At 42.9% G+C, this 27,986-nt stretch overlaps 1 protein-coding gene across 4 annotated transcripts; it reads left to right on the forward strand.

The window, feature by feature from the left end:
- Positions 1-27,986, forward strand: LOC133489331 (cadherin-12-like). 4 transcript variants are annotated; one of them, XM_061798319.1, is made up of 13 exons: positions 1-162; positions 3,054-3,508; positions 6,063-6,187; positions 6,961-7,130; positions 7,893-8,012; positions 11,462-11,629; positions 11,730-11,917; positions 13,425-13,678; positions 14,714-14,850; positions 17,081-17,202; positions 18,784-18,898; positions 22,470-22,721; positions 25,626-27,986. In XM_061798319.1, exons 2-13 carry the CDS (start codon positions 3,239-3,241, stop codon positions 26,195-26,197), a joined length of 2,493 nt encoding a protein of 830 aa, XP_061654303.1. In that variant the 5' UTR covers positions 1-162; positions 3,054-3,238; the 3' UTR covers positions 26,198-27,986. The 4 variants fall into 4 exon arrangements, with proteins under 4 accessions (XP_061654303.1, XP_061654305.1, XP_061654306.1 ...); XM_061798321.1 differs by having other exon boundaries at positions 3,054-3,503; XM_061798322.1 differs by lacking the exon at positions 22,470-22,721.

Genomic DNA, 27,986 nt, shown 5'->3' on the forward strand with positions numbered 1-27,986 from the left:
GGGATAGAGACAGAAAGAGGGGATAGCTGTGGGAATGGATGAGGAGGGAAAGAAGAATCATTCGCTCATTTCGTTTGACAGTGAGCGCCACAAAGAAGGGAAACTGACCTGGACTCAAATCATTTGACGTCATCTACGCAGCAGACACAAGGACCACTGCAGGTTTGTTTGACATAACATCTCTTATCAGTCCGAACCCAACACGTCGATGGATGTCCTTCCCGTTGTGTAATTTCTGGGATCATTGATTATCAAGGAGCAGAAAAAAGTTAGTTATAACCAGGTGCCGCCCAGTGTGCTTTGTGTGTTTCAGTATCCCTGGACAAACCTTCCACTGACATTCATGTTGTCTCTGGGCGATGTGTGCAGTTTAGGGAAAAGCGAACAATTTTTCACGACACTTGGCCATGTGGCCCTCGAAGCCTTGACTGCTGAACATGAGGCAGTTACTTGTCTGTATTGCCCGTAGGTGTGAATGTGTTGTCTGTCTAAATGCGCCCGGCGACTGGCTGGCGACCAGTTCAGGTTGTATCCTACCGCTTGTCCAGAGTCAGCTGCGGTAGGTTCCAGCACGCCCGCGACCCTCGTGAGCATAAGTGGTTCAGAGAATGGATGGATGGAGACATGGTATTATTAGTATTATTATACATTATATATATTAGCATAGTATAACCACACGCACACAAAGGGCAACACGGACAAGAGGAGGAGGGGGAACAGGCCCAGCATCCCCAGAGGCCCACAATGCAGATCCGGGGACAGGTTAGCATAGGGGTTCAAGTCCATGCAAGTGACCCTATTGTGTGAACAGGAGTCTAAAACCAGAAGATAGGATTTGGTCATATTACATTTATATTACATATTCTTTCCCAGGGAGACAAGAATCAAGCTTCAAGGTTCTCCATTTGAATGGAAGGTGACCAGTTTTCCTTAAAGTTATCCATTTAGCAGAGATATTTTCTAGTGTTATATTCTATGACAAGATTTTCCCATTGATCAATGCTTGTTTATCTTTCTAGTCTTACAATATTGTTTTTTTTTTGGTGATTGCTAGAATTACTGGTTAAGCATGTTTATTTGGAATACCTATACCTTTTGGAGAAATTGGAATTCTATAGTTTGAAACTGAGGAGAGTTTCTGTGTCACTAGTGACCAGAAGCGCTGTACAAGTGTACGATGCCAAAGAGCATGAAAATAAGTGTCTGGAGTATTTTCAGAACAATGAGCACATAGCTTTAATTTGGAATAGCCCATTTTATGCGTATTATATTGCGTAATGTGTGATCTATGGAGTACTTTGAACGGGATTTGAGACTGCGCCCAAGATCAGGCGGAGGCTGAGAGGTTGTGATGAACAGTTTAGTGAAAAGGGAAATGGAGATGGTCCTTGAGATGCGCTGGCGGGTTGTTGAGGCAGAGAATGCGTGGCAGGCAGTGACGAGGACAGGCGGCGTGGTGGCAGTAATCCACTTGGCGAGGGACACGGAGGAGACACTGAGGAGAAGGAAAAACACGGGTTTGTGTAGCTTACGTGAAAACTGCACCCCACATGCTCCTGTTCATTAAACAATTGAGGTTGGAAACCGTAGCAGGCCATGAACGGAGACGTACCGGTGACCGTAAGGGCTGACTCCAGGGATTGATTCGCCCGCTCCTGATGTACTTCCCTTACTGTGTACCATACTCTATGTGTTTTCTAATGGGCTATGAGTCTGCTTCATAAAAGTTGCTTTATTGATTGATTGTATTGCTTTGCAATAACATCCATCCATCCATCCATCCATTTTCTGAGCCGCTTCTCCTCACTAGGGTCGCGGGCGTGCTGGAGCCCATCCCAGCTATCATCGGGCAGGAGGCGGGGTACACCCTGAACTGGTTGCCAGCCAATCGCAGGGCACATACAAACTAACAACCATTCGCATGCACAGTCACACCTACGGGCAATTTAGAGTCTTCAATTAATGCATGTTTTTGGGATGTGGGAGGAAACCGGAGTGCCCGGAGAAAACCCACGCAGGCACGGGGAGAACATGCAAACTCCACACAGGCGGGGCCTGGGATTGAACCCGGGTCCTCAGAACTGTGAGGCTGACGCTCTAACCAGTCGGCCACCGTGCCGCCTTTGCAATAACAAAGGGGATAAAAGCAACTTATTGTTATTGATTTTATTTCAGTTGTGAATGTACTTGTCGGGCCGTTTTTTTTTTCCTCGACGAGAGATGTTTAGACAGTGTTAGAATTATGAGGGGGTCTTTGGAAAAAATGTCTCCACTGTAAGGAGTCCCTAGCTGGACCCAAAGTTTGAGAATCCCTGTTCGAAACAGTCAAATACTAATGGCTAGAAATGAAGCACTGTGAAAATCTTTTAGGAATATTAATAACAATACTGAGGTAAATACATAAACAAACTTGTTCGATATATTTACGTTCGTAAGGCTAACTTGTCGAGCACAGATCGATAACAGTTGCATCGTAGGAAAATCCATATGATAATAATATAATTAGAATCTATCTGGAGCCTATCCCGGCCATCTTCGGGCGAGAGGCGGGGTATCGCAGGGCACATAGAAACAAACAAGCATTCGCACTCACATTCACACCTACGGGAAATTTAGAGTTGTCAATCAACCTAGCTGCATGTTTTTTTTTGCGGGGGATGTGGGAGGAAAGCGGAGTGCCCGGAGAAAAGCCACGCAGGCACGGGGAGAACATGCAAACTCCACACAGGCGGGGCCGGGGATTGAACCCGGGTCCTCAGAACTGTGAGGCAGGTTGTGCTTGTGTGTGCGTGTGTGTGTATGATTGCGCAAATGTTGCAGAGACTCCTCAGTCAGCGTGCAAATGGAGAAGATGCTACTCTGGCATGAGTGGCCAGTATTGGTCAACAAAAGGAAGGATCGAGCACGAGTCACCAGTATTGTAGTCAGAGACCCAAACCACTGGACTATCTTGAACCTAACGCATTGGAACATGAAGTTTTAATTTCAAACGTAGAAAACATATTCAAAACATATTCCTCAGTCGACCTCGTAATCTTTGTCTTTTCCTCTAGGCCTCCAAACGGACTGACAAACGAGACCTGAAAAGAAGACCAGACCAAACCACCCAGATGACACTTTGATTCTCATCATATGCGTACAACACTGAACATTTCAAACTTCATTGTGCATACCTACAAGATCATACAGCTTTGGATCCATATTCTTCTCCCCCCTTGGAATTAGCAGCCTCTCCCTGATGATCACATGGAAACATGCCACTGTATTTCTGGTCTGCTGCAGTTTCCTGTTGGACTACAGTTCCCCCAATCCCCGATGTCCTCAACTCCAGCTCCAGGTTGGGAGAAAAGGCGGGGTGAAGCCCGCCATGACATTCGTAGAGGGCAGGCCGAAGGCAAGGCCTAAACATGGAAGGTCACGGGTGCAGCGTATTAAAAGAGGTTGGGTGTGGAACCAGTTCTTTGTTCTGGAAGAATACATGGGCTCTGCACCACAGTACGTTGGTAAGGTATGGTCAGAAAAGTATTCACTCTTTTATTGTCATACTGGATATACAGAGAAACCCCTAAGGTGGAATACAAAGCTGATGCTGCCAAAAGTGCATTTTCCTTGAAATATCAATCATCCTTTTTAGTGTGCAACTGTTGCCATCCTAAAAACAATATTGACTGTACAGACAACTTTAAAGTCTTGAAAGTTGTTAAACGGTGGAAGTTCCAAAAGTCCAACGTTCTACACCAAATAGTTCAAGCTGTTCTAAAGCAGCAGCACGGTGGACGACGCTTAGAGCGTCTGCCTCACAGTTCCGAGGACCGGGGTCCAATCCCCATTCCCGCCTGTGTGGAGTTTGGATGTTTTCCCCGTGCCTGCGCAAAACATGCTTGGTAGGTTCATTGACAACTCGAAATTGCCCGTAGGTGTGATTGTGAGTGCGAATGGTTGTTTGTTTCTATGTGCCCTGCGATTGGCTGGCAACCGGTTCAGGGTGTGCCCCGCCTCCTGCCCGTTGACAGCTGGGATAGGCTCCAGCGCCCCCGCGACCCTTGTGAGGAGAAGCGGCTCAGAAAATGGATGGATGGATGGATGGATGGATGTTCTAAAGCATCCTAATTTCCCCGAATGATTGGGAACATCCATTGCACATTAAGCTCAAAAGTCCTGTTTTTGTTTTAATACCTCATTAAAAAAAAACAAACATCATGAGTTGTTTGAGATTGTAGGGTGAAAGCTGCAGTTGGCAACTGCTGTGGACTGAATGGCAGGCAACAATGGGGAAATGAAAGGCCAGCGTTTTGAGGGCGATAACCCCTAACCCAGCAACAGGGCAACCAGGGTTGCGTGTGTGCTGGCGACGAGCTCAGCTGACTTTGGCCAATCACAGGGCACATATAGACAAACAATCATTCACACCTACGGACAATTTAGAGTCTTCAGTAAACCTACCACACATGTTTTTGGAATGTGGGAGAAAACTGGAGTACCCGGAGAAAACGCACGCAGGCACGGGGAGAACACAGGAGGCCGGATTTGAACCCGGGACCTGTGAACTGTGAGGCAGATGACATATTAAGAAGTACTGTATGAACTGAACTTTGAAAAAGTTCGCATAGAAAATGGACTTGCTCCAACACTGATTCTGTATTTCACATGGTAATATATATCGCAGGTTTTTTTCGAATATTGTGCCGCCCTAACATTGACATACGATACCTGTCAATTGCATCTAAATCCTATGAACATGTGAATTCGGATGCCGAAATCAAGGTGCATTTTGATCTTTGTAGGAAGTACCAAAAAGAGTGGAAAGAAAAGTACGTGTTGATCCTACCGCCATTTATAAATACCAAGCCAACTTGGTTACAGTTAGGACGTGGGACGAGGTCTAGCGTGGCACGAGTGGAACGCTGGCCATCCTGCCCCCTCCAGCCACACCGGTCGGAAGTCGAGCGCGCGGCTAAAAGCGCGCTTAGCGCTCAGCGCTCAGCGCTCCGCAACCTCTCCAAGGATCGGGGAGGGAGGTTGCTCCCTGTACATTCGCACAGCCTCGCTCGCTCCCGTTGCACGAGCACGGATTGCAAAGAGGTGTGTTCGGAGTGACGATGATGTGTCCTGCGATTCCCCCACTATTTTTTTTTATTGGCCGATTAACGCGAGCCCCTCGTAAACTGTTCCACCCGGCGCAGCCGCCTTTTCGTTGACATCCGCACTGAACGGCAGCGCTTGTAGCCGCCTGGCTAAGTATCGTGCCTTGACAAATGTCAGCTGGCGGGCCAGATGTCATTTGGCCCGCGGGCCGCTCGTTGCCTTTTCTCTTGATTTTTAAAGAGGGGTTTGACTCATTTTGGACATGTGTACCCCGTACTCCATGTGTACATGGACATAAATAAAAGCTGATATCTTTTCAATAATGATGACTCTTGTACACCGTCTTATATCTTGCGTTATTTACAAACCAGAAACGAAACTTAATGGTTGAATAAAAGTAACTTTAAGTCCAAATTCGCCAGGGGTGTGAATCATTTCAGGGGTGACTGTACGTGCAACCCACATAAATTAGCTTCCTCGAGCAACGACATTATGAAAAGGCATAGAAAATGAATAAATATGTAAGGCACTTCAATTATAACAGTTAAGATATTTCCTGAAAAAATCAAGGACTTTTGGAGCCTTTCTACAGTCTCAATGCAGACGGCACAATGCGGAGGAGACTGATTTGATTTGAGGGGGCACTGCCGATCCTGATCTGCATTTGGAAACCACATCCTCATTTATAAAGGCCTGGCACAGTTTCTCCATAATCTGTTCCAATTGTTGTTGAAACCTCAAGTTGCCATTGATTTCTTTTTAAGGGGAATTTATGACTTGAGTTTGTACAGTAGTATTGTGGGTCCATGATAGTACTGGTTGGAGTGGAGAGTCTTTGTTTTATATCGCTTGGAAGACTATATCATCCACAAACAACAATCTCGAGGATAATAGTAAAGAAATGATGCAGCAGTCGAAGACACAAACACCGTCGATTGCATCAGTCGAACTCATTTCACTGCATTTTCTACCATCAGATCCACACGGACATGGACCAAGGTGACAATGCAGTGAAGTACTCTCTTTCAGGAGAAGGAGCTGCGTCTATGTTCACCATCGATCAAATTACAGGAGATATACATGTCCTGATGAAGCTCGACAGGTCAGTATTTGGATGACAGTATTTACACACGTTTGAAATTGGTTTCGTTGTCTTAAGAGCCTGATTTATGAAAGCTTTGCACATGTTAAAACAGGTGCAAACTTGATAGCTTTTGTAAAGGAAGCCGATCTTGTAACGAGGCGCACTCAGGATTGCCTCTGCCGAATGGACAAAATGGCAAAGCAGTTCATTTAGCGTGTTCTGGCAAAAGGAGATGCAAATAGGTGAATTTAACATTTTTTTTTAACCTGAAACCAATTGCGGTGACAGATTTTGCTTCTTTAAAAACAGCATGCGAAAGGCAGGTGCACCATTGACGACGGTTTATGTGGCGAGGGGACGTCGGGAAGAACAACCTTTTGAAATATCAGAAACGAAGATAATTGCGGAAGGGCTGACTTGGATATATATATATATATATATATATATATAAAGATATATATAAATACATTTTTATGACGGTATGGATTAAGGTGCATATACAGCAGGAATGTATTTATTTCTTTTCTGTCAATATGGCATCAATGGGAAAGTTCACGCTCCAGAATCACAATGACATCACCCTTCTGCGCCACCATTTTTTAGCACCATGTGTTACTCGACTTGGTAGAGGTCTGCCCTCCACTGGGTGACATCCCCCTTACAGTTTATCGGATGGAAGATAGACTGCTAAAACAACATATTTAACGTTGCCCGATACTTTTCGACAATACTGTACAGTATATAAAGTGAAACGACACTGCAGTCGTAATTGTGTTTCTTGTGTGTGGCAGAGAAGAAAAGTCCTACTATATACTCCAAGCCCAAGCCACAGATGTAAGAACAGGTCTTCCTCTCGAACCCGAGACAGAATTCATTATCAAGGTTCTGGACATCAATGACAATGAACCTCGATTTCCAGATGGACCCTATATTGCCATTGTCCCTGAGATGTCCCCAACAGGTAATGTACATCATTTTCATACAATTACCAAACAGAAAACAAGGTGGGGAGTCGGCTTTTATCGGAGACATTTTCCATGATCGCCGGTAGGACTAAAATAGGAGTGAAGCATTTACACATACTGGACATTTATACGACTATAATCCCATACGGTGTATGTAAGAGACACTTCTTGCCTTCTTGTTTGAACAGAGATGTAATTGTAGTTCACAGAAAGATGCACACTAGCGCGTGCAAAGCCTGACTTAGTGGCCCACCTGTCTTCCAAATGCTATTACTATGAAGTCATTTAACAACCAGTCTTTAGATCTTAAGCTGTTAATACTTTGGGTCTAAGTGCAAAGTGGTGTTTTACAGTTGGTTAGCAAAAAGATTGGATCATCTCAAATGATTTAGTCAATAAAGGAATTGCTAAAGTTAAGACTTCAATTATTTGAAAATTTGTAACCACAAATGTAATATGAGAAATGTAATCACACAATCAGAGTTTTTAGCATTTGACTATAATTACTTGATCTTGACCAAACAAACTGAAATGTGTGCAAAGTACAGGACAGTCGTACCTTTGGGTACTATTGTTCAAAGATTAAGAATTGAATTGTGTCGCTGTGGAGTATCTCAGGATTCTTATCTTATCCTGGGTCCATTCTGGATGCTGTGTTAAGTGTGGGTTGTACTTTGGGTAGAGGCAAAGTATGACTGATTGTGAGCTTTCAGTCATGTAAATTTGCTTCTGAGATGTTTGACACATTGCTTGTCCAGGAACATTTGTGACACAGGTCACTGCTACAGATGCAGATGATCCTACATATGGTAACAGTGCACAGATTGTCTACAGCATCCTTCACAGCCAGCCATACTTTACTGTGGATCCCAAGTCAGGTGAGGAACTTTCTTCTTTTTTTTTTTTGCCTCGCTAGAAAAGGACATTTTAGGTTAAAATAAATACTGGGGTTCATTTAATCCCCCCAGGATTTCTTAATATCCCAAATATGTTGGTATGGGAGGAAATGATAACCTTTGGGTTGAGAGACCACTCTCACAGTAAGGGCGAGGTGATTAATCGGAATTGAATGGTTATTTTTTCATTTTGGGTTCTCATGATCATAAAAATGTTGTAATGGAAGAAAAACGATTAATGTGCCGCGACTGGGGTGGTGTATGCAAGGTCATGCGTTTTAAACGCACTCTAAACCAACTGTGTTGCTTGGAGCAAGCGTGTGACGAGAGCTTGCTTTAAGCTGCTTATGGACACCCCATTTGGAGTTTACTGTAAAACTAAATGCAGATCAAAAAGAATTACACACATTCTATATTTAAATACAACACACACACACACACACATCGTTTTAGAAATCGGTAGATTATGCTAACAGCCAAAGGAAAACACTATTGACGGGCTAGCTGATAGCATTAGATCACAGGAGGGATTTACCTTAAAATAACGAATATTTACACACAAACGTCGTAGTAAGACATACAGACAGGTAATATAACAATATTCACAGACATGTATTCTTCCTAATCTGTAAAAAACAAGTTTAAGAAAAAGAATTTTTTTGCGACTTCGTCAACTCTTTTTAGCAGACTCTAAATATGCAGCTCAATGCGTGCATCGCACCACACTGCCCCTAAGAGGTCAAGGCGCATATAGCAGGAACAGCAGATACAGTTATGGCCTTGTATAAAAAGACACAAAGGCTCCCCTTCCCTTACTGTCTTATGTGGAATCAGACAAACATTTTCCTGTTTTAGCTCAATAAGGAGTACCAACATTATTTCTAGTTACTAAATGCTTGAATATTGAGGGTTTTTTTTTGGAGACAAATATATATATATATATATACACACTCACTGAGGAAAACTGCCAGAAGAGGGTTAGAAGTGTTTGTTTAAATTTGCATCAGACAGAAATGCGCAGCAGTTGGACGCACACAGTGTTAATCTGGATTGCCAGTGACTGTGGGAACAATTGTGTCTGAGAAAGGATTAATGGTTTACCAGCTGCTAAATACATCCAAGGCTTGGAGCAGGAAAAGACCATGGTCCTGGAAGCCATCAGGCTGGACTTCAGAAAAAATACAGAGCAACTCTCTCACAGTAATTTTCATTAACATATATATATATATATATATATATACACGCACACACACACACACACATACAGAGCTTACGGTAAGTATTCAGACCCCCTTAAATTTTTCTGTCTTTGTTATATTGCAGCCATTTGCTCGAATCCTTTAAGTTCATTTTTTTAAGTTCACACAGCACCCCATATTGATCAATCAACAGCATTCGAACATCAGTGTAATTTTTTTTCAAGGTGTGTGAGGGCTGTATGGATGACAGGGTGAGTAGTTGTGATGATAAGTCAACTTTTTGTCGATGTGTCCAGAACTGTCATCTTTATGTTTCATGACTACTTTCTCAAAGTACTTCCTTACTGCTGAGGTGAGTGCAATGGAAGTGGTTGTCATTTAGACAGGTTACTGGAGTTTTCTTGCGGAGGGGCACTACGGTGGTGGATTTTGAAACAGGTTGGTACAGATGAGTGAACAACAGTATAGCAGAAAGCTACAGTCAAGGTGGTCCAAGGAAAACTCATGGTGTGCTTTTCCAAGTTCCAAAAGCATTTCCCTATCCTCGAGTGCAGGCACCAAACTCTGATGCACATATAACCAGCAATTAAAACAAATCAACAAAAAAGCAAATGTTAGTCTCAAAAGGACATTGCAAACACACTCACCACAGGGCGCGCCATTGTTGACACTTATTTCGCCAAGAACCCTCGATCACCACCAAGAGTCGGCACTCACCCCGATGTGCAGGAGGCAGATGAACCCTTAAATAGGGAGGCACTGAGTCCCACAACAGGCCCCAAGGCTAGCGTGAAACCACATGCCGGCCGTAGGAAGGGTGCAGAAGGTGGAGGTAAGACAAGGAGGGCTATAGGAGCAACAGAAGGGCCCAAACACACGAAGTTCAAGGTCAAGAACATAAGGAATGGAGAGTAGGGCACAGATTTGGAGACGTTGGATCCCCCTTATGATGACGACAAATAATGGACTCAGTTTTCCCTTGCCCGGACGCGGGTCACCGGGGCTCCCTCTGGAGCCAGGCCTGGAGGTGGGGCTCGAAGGCGAGCGCCTGGGCCTGCACCTATGGCGCCCGGCCGGGCACAGCCCGAAAGGGTAACATGGGCCTCCCTTCCCATGGGCTCACCATCTGTGGGAGGGGGCATAGGGGTGCAGTGCGAGCTGGGTGGTGGCCGAAGGCGGGGACCTTGGCGATTCGATCCCCGGCTACAGAAGCTGGCTATAGGGATGTGGAATGTCACCTCTCTGGCAGGGAAGGAGCCCGAGCTGGTATGTGAGGTCAAGATGTTCCGACTAGATATAGTCGGACTCGCCTCCACACACAGCTTGTGCTCTGGTACAGTCCTCCTGAGAGGGGTTGGACTCTCTTCCACTCTGGAGTTGCCCACGGTGAGAGGCGCCAAGCAGGTGTGGGTATACCTATTGCCCCCCGGCTCAGGGCCTGTACGTTGGGGTTCACCCCGGTGGACGAGAGTGTAGCCTCCCCCCGCCTGACTGTTGTTTGTACCCATGCACCAAACAGCTGTTCAGAGTACCCACCCTTTTTGGAGTTCTTAAAGGGGGTGCTGGAGAGCACTCCCGCTGGGGACTCCATCGTTCTGCTGGGGGACTTCAATGCTCACGTGGGCAATGACAGTGAGACCTGGAAGGCCGTGATTGGGAGGAACGGCCCCCCCGATCAGAATCCCGAATGGTGTTCTGTTATTGGACTTCTGTGCTCATCACGGATTGTCCATAACAAACACAATGTTCAAGCATAACGGTGTCCACACACGCACCAGGAGACCCTAGGTCGCAGTTCCATGATCGACTTTGTGGTCGTGTCATCGGACTTGCGGCCGCATGTCTTGGACACTCGGGTGAAGAGAGGGGCAGAGCTGTCCACTGATCACCACCTGGCGGTCTGTTGGCTCCGATGGTGGGGGAAGATGCCGGTCCGACGTGGCAGACCCAAACGTATTGTGAGGGTCTGCTGGGAACGTCTGGCGGAATCCCCTGTCAGAAGGAGTTTCAACTCCCACCTCCGACAGAACTTTGCTCATGTTCTGGGAGAGGCGGGGGACATCGAGTCCGAGTGGACCATGTTCCGCGCTTCCATTGCTGAGGCGGCCGACCGGAGCTGTGGCCGTAAGGTGGTCGGTGCCTGTCGATTGTCAGTGGAGTTTGTAGTAAAAATATTAAGCAATTACGTCTTAATGAAATCTTAAACGTGTAAATACATTGCTTATCATACAGGAGTGATCAGGACAGCTTTTGCCAACATGGACCGTGAAGTGAAGGACGTGTATCAGGTTATAATCCAAGCCCAGGATATGGGCGGCCAACTGGGGGGACTTGCCTCTACTACTACAATCAATATCACGCTCGGAGACGTCAATGACAACCCACCACGTTTTGCCAGGAGTGAGTGAAACCTTTTCACAATGAATGAATGATGTTATAATGGATTAAGTGCTTGAATCCTTACCTTTTTTTAATATAATTGTCTGTCTATGATCTGTAGGTATTTTTCATCTTCGGGTCGCTGAAACAGCATTACTGGGTTCAGTTGTGGGCCGGATTCTGGCCACTGATCTTGACACTGACATAAATGCAAAGGTGGATTATTCCATTGTACCAGGTGTTGAAGGCATCATGTTTGACATCATCTCTGTAGGCCAAAGTCAAGAGGGAGTACTTGTCTTAAAAAAGGTACCTTAATTCATTTCCAATTTGCTTTCTTTGTTTTTTAGCTACTGTGATATATAAAACATTTTTCAATAGCCCAAATGTAGTTTTCCATCCATCCATTTTCTGAACCCCTCATCTTCTATATCGCTTATCCTCCCAGGGATCGCGGGTGTCCTGTAGCCTATTCCAGGTGACATTGGACAGGGGTGTACACCCTCTGCGGGACGCTAGCCAGGACATATTAAATATTTTTTATATACAACCCCAATTCCAATGAAGTTGGGACGTCATGCTAAACATAAATAAAAACAGAATACAATGATTTGCAAATCATGTTCAACCTATATTTAATTGCATACACTACAAAGACAAGATATTTAAACTTGTTTGTTTTCTGCAAATAATCATTAACTTGGAATTTTATAGCTGTTCTGGGCTCTGGTTGGGGGGCTCCCTGTAATTTCTAAGGCCTGCCTCCTCCTCTTCCCTCAGTCCTTTTTGCCCTGCCACAGTCTTCTCCCCCTATCTTACGGCTTTTAGGCCTGCAGTGGGGGCTGGCGGCACCCGGTCTTTTGGAGACTTAACTCCTGCGGCCTGGGCTCATTCAGCAGGACGACCACAGATAGAGGGGACCACCAAACCCACCAACCTGAACAGCAGTGCCCTATTAGACCACCGCCCTCGACCCCACATCGAGGGATTCTGGGGGGCTGGTGCAGGGCAGGGGGAGATGGGCAGCTGACTCAGAATCAGCACATCTGTGCTGTCTACTGATCCACATGCTCCACTCCTTTGCCCTGCCAGACAGAGAGGCTGTAGTGCAGTAGTGCCCAGTAGCCCACCCCGATCTCTAGGGAAGTAGGGCCCGGCGAGCATGCAGATGAGCTTCCCTGAGACGGTTTCTGACAGTTTGTGCAGAAATTCTTCGGTTATGCAAACCAATTGTTGCAGCAGCTGTCCGGGTGGCTGGTCTCAGACGATCTCAGAGGTGAACATGCTGGATGTGGAGGTCCTCGGCTGCTATGGTTACATGTGGTTTGTGGTTGGATGTACTGCCAAATTGTCTGAAACGCCTTTGGAGAGAAATGAACATTCAATTCATGGGCAACAGCTCTGGTGGACATTCCTGCATTCAGCAGGCCAATTGAACTTGCGACATCTGTGGCATTGTGCTGTGTGATAAAACTGCACATTTCAGAGTGGCCTTTTATTGTGGCCAGCCTAAGGCACACCTGTGCAATAATTGTGTTGTCTAATCAGCATCTTGATATGCCACACCTGTGAGGTGGGATGGAGAAATGCTCACTAACACAGATTTAGACAGATTTGTGAACAATATTTGAGGGAAATGGCCTTTTGTGTATGTGAAAAGGTTTTAGATCTTGGAGTCCAGCTCACAAAAGATGGGAGTGTTGCGTTTATAATTTTGTTCAGTGTATATTGTATACATTTAAAACAAATGTTTTAGAATGCAATTGTCAGTTTATGTCCCATTATGTAACCTTGTCTGTCTATTATTACGTTTTAGGCTCTGGACTATGAAACAAAGAAGTCCTACATTTTCAACGTTGAAGCATCTAATGTGCTGTTGGATCCCCGTTTCTTGCATTTGGGGCCCTTTCGTGATTCAGCTACTGTCAAGGTGAATGTCTTGGACATGGACGAGCGTCCTGTCTTTACCAAACCATACTACTCCATGGACACATATGAGGACACTCCACCAGGAGCCATCATTGGCTCTGTTACAGCCCATGACTTGGATGCCAGCAGCAGTGCAGTCAGGTAAAACTAACAAGCAAGCAGTAAAAACAAACATCCGGTTTATATAAATACTGTAATTTGTATAACAAATTCTGAGTTATTTAGGGAAGGCCACATTGCGTAACTTGACCGCTTCGAAAATAAAACTTGACTGTGATTTAGAAGATTGCCGGTGACTGACTTGTTTAGTGTGTTGTACCCAAGCATTAAATGACGTGATATTGATCAAGTTGTTTCGTACTATGTAAAGGTTTCCATCTGTTCGTCATTCACCGTGAACGCGGAAGCTAACTAACTCACAAAATACAGCACTACATAGATTTTAATTGTAATTTTATTTTTTTAACAGTTGTTAACAGTAAGGGATTGGTGGAAGACTGTGCTTTCATCTGTGACATTCAATACTTTATAGCGTTGCTAAAACAACCAATTTATACCGAAGAACTTTGCACCACACTGTAGTATGTTGATTTAGCAGCATAATGTCAATAATTGTGTAATTATTTCTGTTGTCACTGTCTATAATGTAATTCCAGCCAATTGTATGGAAAACCTTGTGACAGATGTTGTGTGTTAAGTCCTTCCATCCATCCATCCATTTTCTGAGCCGCTTCTCCTCACGCGGGTCGCGGGCGTGCTGGAGCCTATCCCAGCTGTCATCGGGCAGGAGGCGGGGTACACCCTGAACTGGTTGCCAGCCAATCGCAGGGCACATACAAACAAACAACCATTCGCACTCACAGTCATGCCTACGGGCAATTTAGAGTCTCCAATGAATGCATGTTTTTGGGATGTGGGAGGAAACGGGAGTGCCCGGAGAAAACCAACGCAGGCACGGGGAGAACATGCAAACTCCACACAGGTGGGGCCGGGGATTGAACCCGGGTCCTTATCTTTATGTGTGGGGTCTGTCACAAATAAAAAAGGTCTTTTAAGATTTGAAAAATCCTTGTGTGTGTGTGTGTGTACCAGGCCTTAGCATAGCGGTATTATCAATTCTGTTAGCCTGCCTGCTCACTTAAGTTTCCCCTTGCCATTTTGGTCTGATTTCTACAGATATTCACTTGAGTGGCAAAAAGAGTATGACAGCTATTTTGATATTCACACAATTGATGGTACTGTTACCATGAATGAAAACCTGGACAGAGAGGAAACATTTCAGCACAACATCACTGTGGTTGCAACCAAAGTCCGTAAGTAGTCATTTTTAGATATAATCTCAATCTATAGTGTGTGTAATACTTACTTCACATACTGTAATGTTTCTTTTAGAAAACAAAGCCCCAATTTTAGTTGAATTTATTTATTATGCTGGAACTTGCTCCTATGGACAAATGGAAACATTGGGATTCAAGACACAAAAATACCAGTGCAATAAATCTGCATTATAAATTTTCAACAAAATTCTTGCCTTCAACTGTTATATAGCAGTTGCACATTTCAGCTACAGTAGAATTAGAATTGATATGAGCATTTCTGCATATTCATACATTATCCCAACCTCAGTGGGTTAAAACTACAACCCCAATTCCAATGAAGTCGGGACGTTGTGTTAAACATAAATAAAATCAGAATACAATGATTTGCAAATGATGTTCAACCTATATTTAATTGAATGCACTACAAAGATGAGATATTTAATGTTCAAACAGATAAACTTGTTTGTTTAATAATAATCATTAACTCAGAATTTTATGGCTGCAACACGTTCCAAAAAAAGTTGGGACAGGTGGCAAAAAATTCGGAGAAAGTTGAGAAATGCTCATCAAACACCTGTTTGGAACATCCCACAGGTGAACAGGCTAATTGGGAACAGGTGGGTGCCATGATTGGATGTAAAAGGAGCTTCCCTGAATTGCTCAGTCATTCACAAGCAAATATGAGGCAAGGTTCACCTCTTTGTGAACAAGTGTGTGAGAAAATAGTCGAACAGTTTAAGGACAATGTTCCTCAATGTACAATTGCAAAGAATTTAGGGATTTCATCATCGACGGTCCATAATATTATCAAAAGGTTCAGAGAATCTGGAGAAATCACAACATGTAAGCAGCAAGGCCCAAAACCAACATTGAATACCCGTGACCTTCAATCCCTCAGGCGGCACTCCATCAAAAACCGACATCAATGTGTAAAGGATATCACCACATGGGCTCAGGAACACTTCAGAAAACCAACGTCAGTAAATACAGTTCGGCGCTACATCCGGAAGTGCAACTTGAAACTCTACTATGCAAAGCAAAAGCCATTTATCAACAACACCCAGAAACACTGCCGGCTTCTCTTGGCCCGAGCTCATCTAAGCTGGCTGGACTGATGCAAAGTGGAAAAGTGTTCTGTGGTCCGACGAGTCCATATTTGAAATTATTTTTGGAAATTGTGGACGTCGTGTCCTCCAGGCCAAAGAGGAAAAGAACCGTCCGGACTGTTATGGACGCAAAGTTCAAAAGCCAGCATCTGTGACGGTATGGGGCTGTGTTAGTTCCAATGGCATGGGTAACTTACACATCTGTGAAGGCACCATTAATGCTGAAAGGTACATACAGGTTTTGGAGAAACATATGCTGCCATCCAAGCAACTTCTTTTTCATGGACGCTCCTGCTTATTTCAGCAAGACAATGCCAAACCACATTCTGCACGTGTTACAACAGCGTGGCTTCGTAATAAAAGAATGCGTGTACTAGACTGGCTTGCCTGCAATCCAGACCTGTCTCCCTTTGAAAATGTGTGGCGCACTATGAAGCGTAAAATACGACAACAGAGACCAGACTGTTGAACAGCTGACGCTGTACATCGAGCAAGAATGGGAAAGAATTCCACCTACAAAGCTTCAACAATTAGTGTCCTCAGTTCCCAAACGTTTATTGAATGTTGTTCAAAGAAAAGCTGATGTAACACAGTGGTAAACATGAGCCTGTCCCAACTTTTTTGGGTTAGGGTTAAGTTTAGGATTTGCAAATCATTGTATTCTGTTTTTATTTATGTTTAACACAACGTCCCAACTTCATTGTAATTGGGGTTGTATAAAAGACTTCTTAGATGGTGCGATAAACAGAAATGAGTGGAATGATGATCCTGTGTGTGCAAGAAAAGGTTAGGGATGGAGTTCATGCAATCTTTTCATTGGTGCAGAGCTTGTGCTACAAACACCATTATTGTCGGAACATGAAAATAGTAGAACAAGCTTTGGTTTTCACGTAATGTGAAACAAGTATCAGCTTTCTGACTTTATTCATATGCCATAACTACTGTGTTACTGTGACAAGACGCAAACTTTGCATGGTTTTTTGAATGTTTATGTGTGATAAAACTGCTTGCATTGCAGCACCAATGATCATTTGAAATGTACTACTCACTAATATTATAGGGGTTGTGCATAATCATAATCACGCGTATATTCATGGCTTTATGTTGACCATTTTCAGTAAATCCTTTGCTGTCCACCAAAGTGTTAGTGATCGTCAACGTCCTGGATGTGAATGAGTTCCCTCCTGAACTGATATTTCCACCATCTACATTTGTCTGTGAAACTTCCAAAGCTGGACAGGTAAATAGACGGGTATATCGAGTTCTGCGTCGAGTCATCGTAAAAATATGCTGCGATCAAATCATGCATCCGGTATAAAGAGCTATGCCAAGAAACAGAGGCCTGCGCAAACAGTTGCTTGAGTGGATTATGCAATGGTGCAAGAGTTAGTTAGCAAAGTAGTTTGTGTGTATCAGTTCTGATAATACAGTATGTCTGGACAACTTTGTTGCTTTTTCTCAGTGTTCTGTCGTTCGATGTGAAGGATTGTCTTGGTGTTGCATTAAAATGACGTGTTAAAGGAAGTATACACACAATGGTCACTGAAATATAAATATAGAAATAACAGAAAATTATCCAATGCGATTCAAGCATTGCTTTATTTTTGTGGTCCAAAAGAAGTATTTTTAAAAACAAACTAATGAAACTGGCCTAGATCAAAATGATGGTTATGTTGGGCAGCCTTTTGAGGCGATCACTGCAATCGAACAATTTCTGTGTTTCTCAAAGACTGCCTTGATATTATTTGAATTTCATGTGTACATACTTGTTTTACTCTATAAACTACTGAAAGATAACTCACAAATTCCAAATACAAATGTCATTTCAGAGCATTTATTTGCAGAAAATGAAAAATTCTCAAAATATAAAAAATAAATCCCGTGTTAGTATTATTATGTACCCATCTCCGGATGGATGGATATGGATGGCTATAAGAAGTCCACACACCCCTGTTAAAATGCCAGGTGTTTGTGCTATAAAAAAAGGAGACCCCTATAAATATTTTCAAAACCTTTTCCACCTATGTGACACGATCTGTTCAACTCAACTTAAAAAATATATATTTTTGAAAGAGAACCTAAAACGAAACAACTGAGTAATGTGTTTGCACAAGTCTGCACACCCTGTCATAACTGGGGATGTGGCTGCATTCAGAATGAATCATTCTGTTTACAGTATATTCAACTTATGGTAGGTTTGACAACAGAGATGATAGCGTGTGCCATTGATTTCTTAAAGTATTGAGCTGGCACCTCATTGAGCATTCTCTTTACATTCCTAGGGAGAGTAGCAACACTGCTGAAATGTCTCTGTTTATAGAAGATCTGTTTTAAAATGGACTGATGAACATCAAGGCTTTTAGAGATACTTTATTGACCCTTTCCAGCTTCATATAAGTTAACAAATGGCTCTGGGTTCATATACAAACCTGCACTGTGAATGTGTACATGGTGTGTCCAATAAAAACATGAAAACATATCAGAGTGTGTTTGTCTACTGTTGTGACTCGGATGAAGATCAGATCCCATTTTATGACCAATTTGTGCAGAAATCCTGGTAACCTCAATGGATTCACATACCTTTTCTTGCAACTGTACTGTGTGTGTGTGATCATGCGTGCGTGCATAAGTATGTGTGTGTGTGTGTGTGTGTTCAAGTTGTTTATATTTGCACTCGGTGATTGTCTGGCGAACAATCTATGGTGTAGTCTACCTTCTGTCCACAGTCAGCTGAGGTAGCCTCCAGCTTGCCTTATAAATGGGCTAAAAAGCTAACTGCCTCTCAACCTAATCATTTGTTATATCTGTCTCCGTTATACAGATAATTCAAACGGTCAGTGCTGTGGACTTCGACCTTCCGCCTATCAGTCAAAGGTTTTTCTTCAACACCCCTAAGGATCGTCACAACAGAAGGTTCACTGTTCGAGATTATGGAAGTAAGAAAGAGGATTCAGCATCTCCTGTTCAAGCTGACTGTGTGCAATGATGACTTGTGTCTACTCAGTGATTTCAAATATGATGGATGAATAGCAATTTTTTTTGTGGATTCTCACTGCTAAAGGTAAAAACCAAAAGAATTATAGTCCTGTCAGGTGCGGTGCCATGAAAAGGTATTTGCCCTGTAGCGTATATTGGTTTTGATAAAAGTCATTTATTTGAAAAGGGCGGTCAGTTTATTTCCGGGGTAACTCAAGCGACCGTTAGAACAGTGGTTCTTAACCTTGTTGGATGTACGGAATCTCGCCAGTTTCATCTGGAGTTCACGGAGCCCTTCCAAATTTGAAAAATACAATATCATTTATTTCAAATTTAAAACTGGTATATATTTTATTATCTGTGTAGATTCTCAGTCATCCAGGTCATGCACAAAATGAACCATGCATCAGTTGCACACAAAACCAACAAAACCTGAATTTCACGCAAAAAAAACCCCCTAAAAATTCAATTCAATGAAAATGAATGTGAATTTTGCAGTTGCCATTCCCCTTGGTAAGTGCTACTCTCACGTCAGATGAACGGTCTTCGTTGTGAAAATTCACAACAAAATCCGAGCCTTTTCTTTTTTTCTACAATCCTCGAAAATGCTTCATAAGTACATTTTTTGGGCTCTTTTATTTTTGGATGCGCCGTCTGATGCCATACCAATGCTACTCAACTCAAGTGTATCGTTGAAATGTTGTTAATAAAGATAGTTAAAAAAAAAAAACCTTTCAACTCGAGGTGCAGTACCGCAATGTTAAACGCCCACCTTGACATAGCGTTGCGTTTTGAACGGCATGAACACTGCATTCAAAATGCAGTCTAAAAAGGCACACACGGACACACGGTGTGTGTTGAGTCCTCCGTTGAACCCCAGCGCCTGCCTCCCCGAACCCCTGGGGTTCGATCAAATCCAGGTTAAGAACCACTGCGTTAGAATCAAAGCTATCTTTTTCTCATACAGGGTACCATGTCTCTTTTTATATTTATAGTTTTAGGGAAAGCGACGAAAAACCTCATCATTCTCTGATCCCGAGAAGGCTCGCTATATTCAATAGGATGACAGTTCTCGATTTCAGCGGACAAATGTTTCACTCAAACACACACAGTACACAACAGGAGGTTGAATTTAGAGAAAATTGAATGAAACCTACAGGGGAGTTTGGGGGAAAATGCAGGGGTACTTTATTACAAAAATCACGATATAGGACGAATGACTGAACTCGTGGCGGCACAGTGGCCGACCGGTTAGAGCGTCTGATTCACAGTTCTGAGGACTGGGGTTCAATCCCCGGCCCCGCCTGTGTGGCGTTTGCATGTTCTCCCCGTGCCTGTGTGGGTTTCCTCCTAGATCCCAAAAACATGCATGGTAGGTCGATTGAAGACTCTAAATTGCCCTTCGGCCGGATATTGGGAAAAAACAAAGTCACACTTATCGGTCCGATACCGAAAAAACTGGACCGATAACAAGAGCCGTATCATTCAGCGGCGCTCTGGTCACCAGCGGCTGCTATTTGCATTGGCTTGGAACAGTCATAGCTATTTTGACCAAAACACCAAAAATAGTCAATATCCGCAGTAAACTAGCATATGATCGCCAGCAATTATGAGCATCCAGTGACTTTGAACTCGTAACTACGATGTTCGTGTCCATAACAGTCCGGATGGTTCTTTTCCTTTTTGGCCCGGAGGACACGACATCCCTAATTTCCAAAAACAACTTGAAATGTGGACTCGTCAGACCACAGAACACTTTTCCACTTTGCATCAGAGAAGCCGGCGGTGTTACTGGGTGTTGTTGATAAATGGCTTTTGCTTTGCATAGTAGAGTTTCAAGTTCCACTTCCGGATGTAGCACCGAACTGTATTTACTGACGTTGGTTTTCTGAAGTGTTCCTGAGCCCATGTGGTGATATCCTTTACACATTGATGTCGGTTTTTGATGAAGTGCCGCCTGAGGGATTGAAGGTCACGGGGATTCAATGTTGGTTTTGGGCATTGCCGCTTACATGTTGTGATTTCTCCAGATTCTCTGAACCTTTTGATGATATTATGGACCGTAGATGATGAAATCCCTCAATTCCTTGCAATTGTACGTTGAGGAACATTGTCCTTAAACTGTTGGACTATTTTGTCACGCACTTGTTCACAAAGAGGTGAACCTCGCTCCATCTTTGCTTGTGAACGACTGAGCAATTCAAGGCAGCTCCTTTTCTACCCAATCATGGCACCCACCTGTTCCCAATGAGCCTGTTCACCTGTGGGATGTTCCAAACAGGTGTTTGATGAGCATTCCTCAACTTTCTCTGTCTCTTTTGCCACCTGGCCCAGCTTTTTTGGAACGTGTTGCAGCCATACAATTCTAAGTTAATGATTATTTGCTAAAAACAATCAAGTTGATCAGTTTGAAGAGGAAATATCTTGTCTTTGTAGTGTAGTCAATGAATTATAGGTTGAACATGATTTGCAAATCATTGTATTCTGTTTTTATTTATGTCTAACACAACGTCCCAACTTCATTGGAATTGGGCTTGTAAATCAGATCGTCTACAAATGGAATTAACATCAAAACACACAACGGGCCTCCTGCTGTAGTCGTGCTGTCCTCAAGGCACGTAACTATGTGAGGCTCGACAGTCAGCAAACTAATAAAGAAAGGCCTTCTTTTCTTGCTTTTATGGAGGGCTCTTGTGTTGATACAAACATCAGATAGATTTCGTATAAAGACCAAAGTTTCCCAAGGCTGAAACATTGAGAGCACAATTCAATGCGTTATGAGCCTTTAAAGAGTTCCCTTTTACTGTGACGAGTCGACAACTAGCTCAACTTCTACCAAGAGAAGAATATGTCTAAGATCGACCGTCGCGATCCAAGTGTGCTTGTGTTTGCTGCTTGTGTTAGTTTGATGTGAACTGATTTGGAGAATACGTGAAGCGCATGGCAAATACCACGTGTTGAATACTTAAAATGTGTGGCTCTCGTTACAAAGTGTTTCATCAAATGAACAACAATGCTTCGGAATTGTGTTGACATCGGGGCAACAGTGGTTAGCACTTCTGCCTCGCAGTTCTAAGGTACACGACTTGTATCTCGGCTCTGGCCTTGCTATGTGGAGTTTGCATGTTCTTCCTGTGCTTGTTTGGGTTTTCTGTTTTCCCACATTCTAAAAACATGCATTTTAGGTGAATTGAAGAATTGTGTCAATTTCAGTGTGAATGGTTGTATGTTCCCTCCAATTGCGTGGTGACCAAGGTGTACCCTACCTTTCGCCCCTAATCAGTTGGGATAGTCTCCGGCTCACCCGTGACATAAATGAGTTGACGTGGTACAGAAAATCAATGGATGATTGTGACACAGTCACATTCCAATATATATTTACCTGTGCCTCAGCCTGAGTAGGTATAATCATGAATGTATGCATCATCACGTTATGCTATGTTGTTATAGTTTTGTGCAGTGATCCGATTTCACAGATGATCCACAATTAGTAAAAGTCAGTCTTTTTTAACATGTTACCTTATTTTTTAGACAACACAGCTGGCATAGTGACGCTACGCTCTGGAATCCGGCGTGGGTTACAAGACATATATGTTCTTCCTGTTGTGGTGGAAGATAGTGGTTATCCTGTTCGGAGCAGCACATCGACCCTCACGATCCAAGTGTGCTTGTGTGGGAGAAAAGGCTTGCCGCGAACTTGTTCTGCTGAATCAATCTTCCTGCCCATCAGTCTCAGCACTGGAACTGCAATGGCTATTGTGCTGTGTGTCGTTCTGTTCACTGGTAAGCTGGTCATTTATCACTCACATACAGTACTTTAAAGAAAAAAACAACATAACCTAGATTAATCGGCATGTTATTGTTATATTTGACATGTCCATACAATACAACACCTAATTTACAGAAATATGTGTGTAAAACGTAGGGCTGGAATGGTTCTGTACTCAAACGAAGAATGTTTCAGTTTTCAAATACACGATCCCGTGTCGTCTTTGAAATCGCACAACTGCGACACTCTCTGTGCCTCGATTCCACATCCAGCCATATGAGCTCACAGTGCTACCAAACTTAATATAATGATTACTTTTTCTTTCAAGTTAATGTAATTCAATGTAAGTCTCGATTAAAGATACATTTCTTCCTTCAAGCCTCCTGTGTGCATGTGTGCCATGGGACAATTTCTTTTCTGGTTCGCCAGTGTGTTGCCATTGCTGGCGGAAACTCATTCGGGTGAATAGAGTTCTTGAGTAATCAGCCAACTACATCTAATAATGCAAGAAATAAAGAGCTGAGGCTATCATTTTCAACATCTACATGTTAAGTCACCCATTATAATGATCTATACCAATTACTAGACTTGATACAAACTCTGAGAATTCACTTAAACACTATCACCACTAAAAGCTCTGAAACATACAACCCCAATTCCAATGAAGTTGGGATGTTGTGTTAAACATAAATAAAAACACAATACAATGATTTGGAAATCGTGTTCAACCTATATTTAATTGAATACACTACATAGACAAGATATTTAATGTTCAAAATGATCAACTTTATTGTTTTTAGCAAATAATCATTAACTTGGAATTTTATGGCTGCAACACGTTCCCAAAAAGCTGGGACTGGTGGCAAAAAAGTCGGAGAAAGTTGAGGAATGCTCATCAAACACCTGTTTGGAACATCCCACAGGTGAACAGGCTCATTGGGAACAGGTGGGTGCCATGATTGGGTAGAAAAGGAGCTTCCTTGGATTGCTCAGTCATTCACAAGCCCATGTGGTGACATGGGCTCAGGAACACTTCAGAAAACCAACGTCAGTCAATACAGTTCGGCGCTACATCCGGAAGTGGAACTTGAAACTCTACTATGCAAAGCAAAAGCCATTTATCAACAACACCCAGTAACGCCGCCGGCTTCTCTGGGCCCGAGCTCATCCGAGATGGACCGATGGAAAGTGGAAAAGTGTTCTGTGGTCCGACGAGTCCACATTTCAAATTTTTTGGGAAATTGTGGACGTCGTGTCCTCCGGGACAAAGAGGAAAAGAACCATCCGTACTGTTATGGACACAAAGTTCAAAAGCCAGCATCTGTGATGGTATGGGGCTGTGTTAGTTCCAATGGCATGGGTAACTTACACATATGTGAAGGCACCATTAATGCTGAAAGGTACATTGCCATCCAAGCAACGTCTTTTTCATGGATGCCCCTGCTTATTTCAGCAAGACAATGCCCTACCACCTTCTGCAGGTGTTACAACAGCGTGGCTTTGTAGTAAAAGAGTGCGGGTACTGGACTGGCCTGCCTGCAGTCCAGACCTGTCTCCCATTGAAAATGTGTGGCGCATTATGAAGCGTAAAATACGACAACGGAGACCCCAGACTGTTGAACAGCTGAAGCTGTACATCGAGCAAGAATGGGAAAGAATTCCGCCTACAAAGCTTCAACAATTAGTGTCCTCGGTTCCCAAACGTTTATTGAATGTTGTTCAAAGAAAAGGTGATGACCCTGTCCCAGCTTTTTGGAACGTGTTGCAGCCATAAAATTCCAAGTTAATGATTATTTGCTAAAAACAATAGAGTTGATCAGTTTGAACAAAAATGTCTTGTCTATGTAGTGTATTCAATTCAATACAGGTTGAACATGATCATTGTACAAATCATTCTGTCTCCACCCGCGTGAGGAGAATTCGTATTCTGTTTTTATTTGTTTAACACAATGTCCCAACTTCATTGGAATTGGGGTTGTAGAATCGTATTGAAATGTCAAAAGCTTTCATCATGTGAATTCTCAATTACATTATTATTATTATTATTACAGAACTCCTAACAGCAGATGAATGCAATGTATTTGCTTGTTATTTTAGTGAAAAAATACAATCCATCAGGTTAAATCAGCACAAATCAGCAAAATGATGAAATAATGCTACATCTGAAGCCCGATCACCTCCCTATCTCAAGTAGACTTGACTACTGTAAGTCTTTTGACTGGATTCCACTAAAAGAGCATTAAACCGTTGCAACTCAATCAAAATGCTGCAGCTCGGGTTCTGACCAGAACAAAGAGGTCAGAACGTATTACTCCAAAGTATTACTAAATTCTCGACACTGGCTCCCAGTCAGCTTCAGAATAGATTTTAAAGTTCTGCTCCTGGTCTATGAATCACTAAATGGTTTAAGTCGTGAAGTGAATACAGGAAACAAATGCTCATGAAATATAAACCTAGTAGGGCTCTGAGATCTACAGACTCAGGTCAAACAGTGGAGCACAGAGTCCAAAACAAACATGGAAACATTTAGCTGTTATGCTGCACACAAATGGAATAAGTTGCCAAGAGAAGCGACGTCAGACCCAAATGTGAATGTTTTGAAGTCCAGGTTAAAAACTCTTCTTTTTTCTCTCACACTTTTTCGAGCATTTCCACTTTCTTGCACTCTACGCTGTGTTAATTGTATTTTTATTTTTCTCTTTGTTGTTTTCTGATTATAAGCTGTTTTTTTCCTCTTGTTGTTGTTTTAACATGCTTTTAATCATGTAAAGCACATTGAGTTACCTTGTGCATGAAATGCACTATATATGAAAATAAATGCTTTGCTTATTGCGCTTATTCTACTTAATGTTTACAAGGCATAGTACAGAGATATGGCTGTATTGTGATCATTTTCACTTTTTCTTTATGCCTTCCAGTTATTTCTGCACTCTTCATCAGTCGAAGACGCCATAAAGACAACGAGGCTGTCATGACATCAAAGGAAGATATCCGTGACAATGTAATTCATTATGATGATGAGGGTGGTGGTGAGGAAGATACTCATGCCTTCGACATTGAAACCCTGTGTAACACACACTCCGAGCATGTATTCACTAAGAGTATATACTCCAAGAAGGACAAAAACAACTATGGTCATGGGGTTCTGTTGCATCTAAGGACTCACAATGATGAAATCAAGTCACCAGACATCCATCAGCAAAGCGCCAGCATTATCTCCCTTGTTAACACCCAGTTGCTTGTTCCCTGTTGCAGAGTTACTCAAGGTAAAGCAGAAATAATAGAGTTCAATGACGAGCAGGTATCTGCCTATGACTCGCTCGCCTCTGAAGATCATCGCTCTGTGACTGCCTCCCATAGTTCTATAGCAGAGTCATGGGTAATTGATGATTTAGGAGACTTTAGTTCCCTTGGAGATTGGGGACAGTCATTCAAATCATTAGCTGGTATCTTTGGGAGACATGCCCCTACTGTGTCTGAAGAGAGCTAAGTTGGATAGTAGAGATCATTTGGGGTTTTGGTGGGACATGGGCAATGGACTTAAAAAAAGATGACAGGCACAGATTCTAACCAAGGGACACATCTGCTTGAAGTGAGGTAGCATTGGGATCGGTTACCAGGACAGAGGCTAACATGGCTCAAAGTGCTTTCACTGATATACACAAGAAAATAAAGCTTTTCTTAATTTGTTGATTAAACAGTTGCTATTGTTTCATTAATGGCCCATGTTCCGGAAGGATTACAAAGGCCTATGCCCTACAGCTCTGGTGAAGGCCAACATCTCTGCCATCTCTCCGCTCATCACCAAACTCATAAACCTCTCCCTCCGGACCGGCCATATCCCATCTGCATTAAAAACTGCTGTCGTCAGACCACTACTGAAAAAACCCCCACCCTGGATTCAGACGTTCTCTCCAACTACAGGCCCATCTCAAATCTTCCATTTATGTCCAAGGCTGTGGAACAAAAAGGTTGCTGCACAAATCCAGGATAATCTAAAAGACAACAATCTTTATGAGAAGTTTCAGTCTGGTTTCCATCCTGGCCATAGCAGCGAAACAGCCTTGGTCAGGGTCACCAATGACCTTCTGATGGCAGCAGACACCGGTTCCCCATCACTCCTCATCCTCCTGGACCTAACAGCTGCTTCTAATACAGTTGATCACAACATCCTGCTCCATCACCTTAGAAAATGTTCACAAATGTTTCTCTTCATATCTGACTGGTACAAATATAGTGTTCTGCGACTATTAGGACCAATCCAACCAAAAGAAAGAGTACATTTTCTAACACCAGGAAAAAAAAGTTTGTTTGTACCATTTTCCACACTTGAGTAATCAGCATGTTTCAGCAAAAAACAGTCTTCGTAGGAACTCAACTCTGAGCAAAACAAAATAGCTTCTGATGAAATAAACATGGCGAACAGAACGGTGAGTTTGACACTAATATTTTTTTGCGTTTGATACCTCAAAATAAAATAACAAAAACAAGACTGAAGATCGGATTGTTATGGCAAACTGATCATTTATTTACAGATACACAACTAAGAAACGCGCCGTAGCCAATACTTACCCATCACATGGCTCGAGTTGAACGTCTTGCTTTTTTTCAATGGCGTTCACCATCACTGATGCCAGTAACGTGCATGACTCCAAAATGTCCACCATTTTGCGCAAAGAATAATCTAACGCCTGCGATTGGCTGGCGACCGGTTCAGGGTGATAGCTGGGATAGGCTCCGGCACGCCCGCGACCCGCGTGAGGAGAAGCGGTAAAGAAAATGGCTGGATGGACAATCTAAGGCGTTACTGCATTCAGAAGAGTAGTTAGATTACAGTTATTATGTTAGCTAGCACTATTGAGTCAACAATGACTCTTAATAAGCAATCATAAGTTAATGATGGCTTGTAGAAGTAGCCCTCATGTCCAATAGCAAATAACTAGATTGGGACACCACCTTCTATCTATCTGTAATAATGAAAATGACTGGGAGGACATTGTTTAGCTGTCAGCTGGTATGAAATGGAGAAATTCCTCCACAACTTCATTATTTTTCATGAAGCGCACCACCACAGATATTTGTTCCATTTTACTCAGGTCCTTACTTTCCTTTCATCTACCATTAAAGCAAATATTTCAGCATCTTTGATTTCATCACTTATCTGATCCCTAATCATATTTGCCATCAGGGCCGGTGTTTCATTCCGTATATAATAATGCATGTACTTTGCATTGCTTGGATTGTTTCATGTTTTCTGTATTAAAGTTTTGTCAAATTTG

The sequence above is a fragment of the Phyllopteryx taeniolatus genome, chromosome 14 (assembly GCF_024500385.1).
Source record: "Phyllopteryx taeniolatus isolate TA_2022b chromosome 14, UOR_Ptae_1.2, whole genome shotgun sequence".
Taxonomy (NCBI): domain Eukaryota; kingdom Metazoa; phylum Chordata; class Actinopteri; order Syngnathiformes; family Syngnathidae; genus Phyllopteryx; species Phyllopteryx taeniolatus.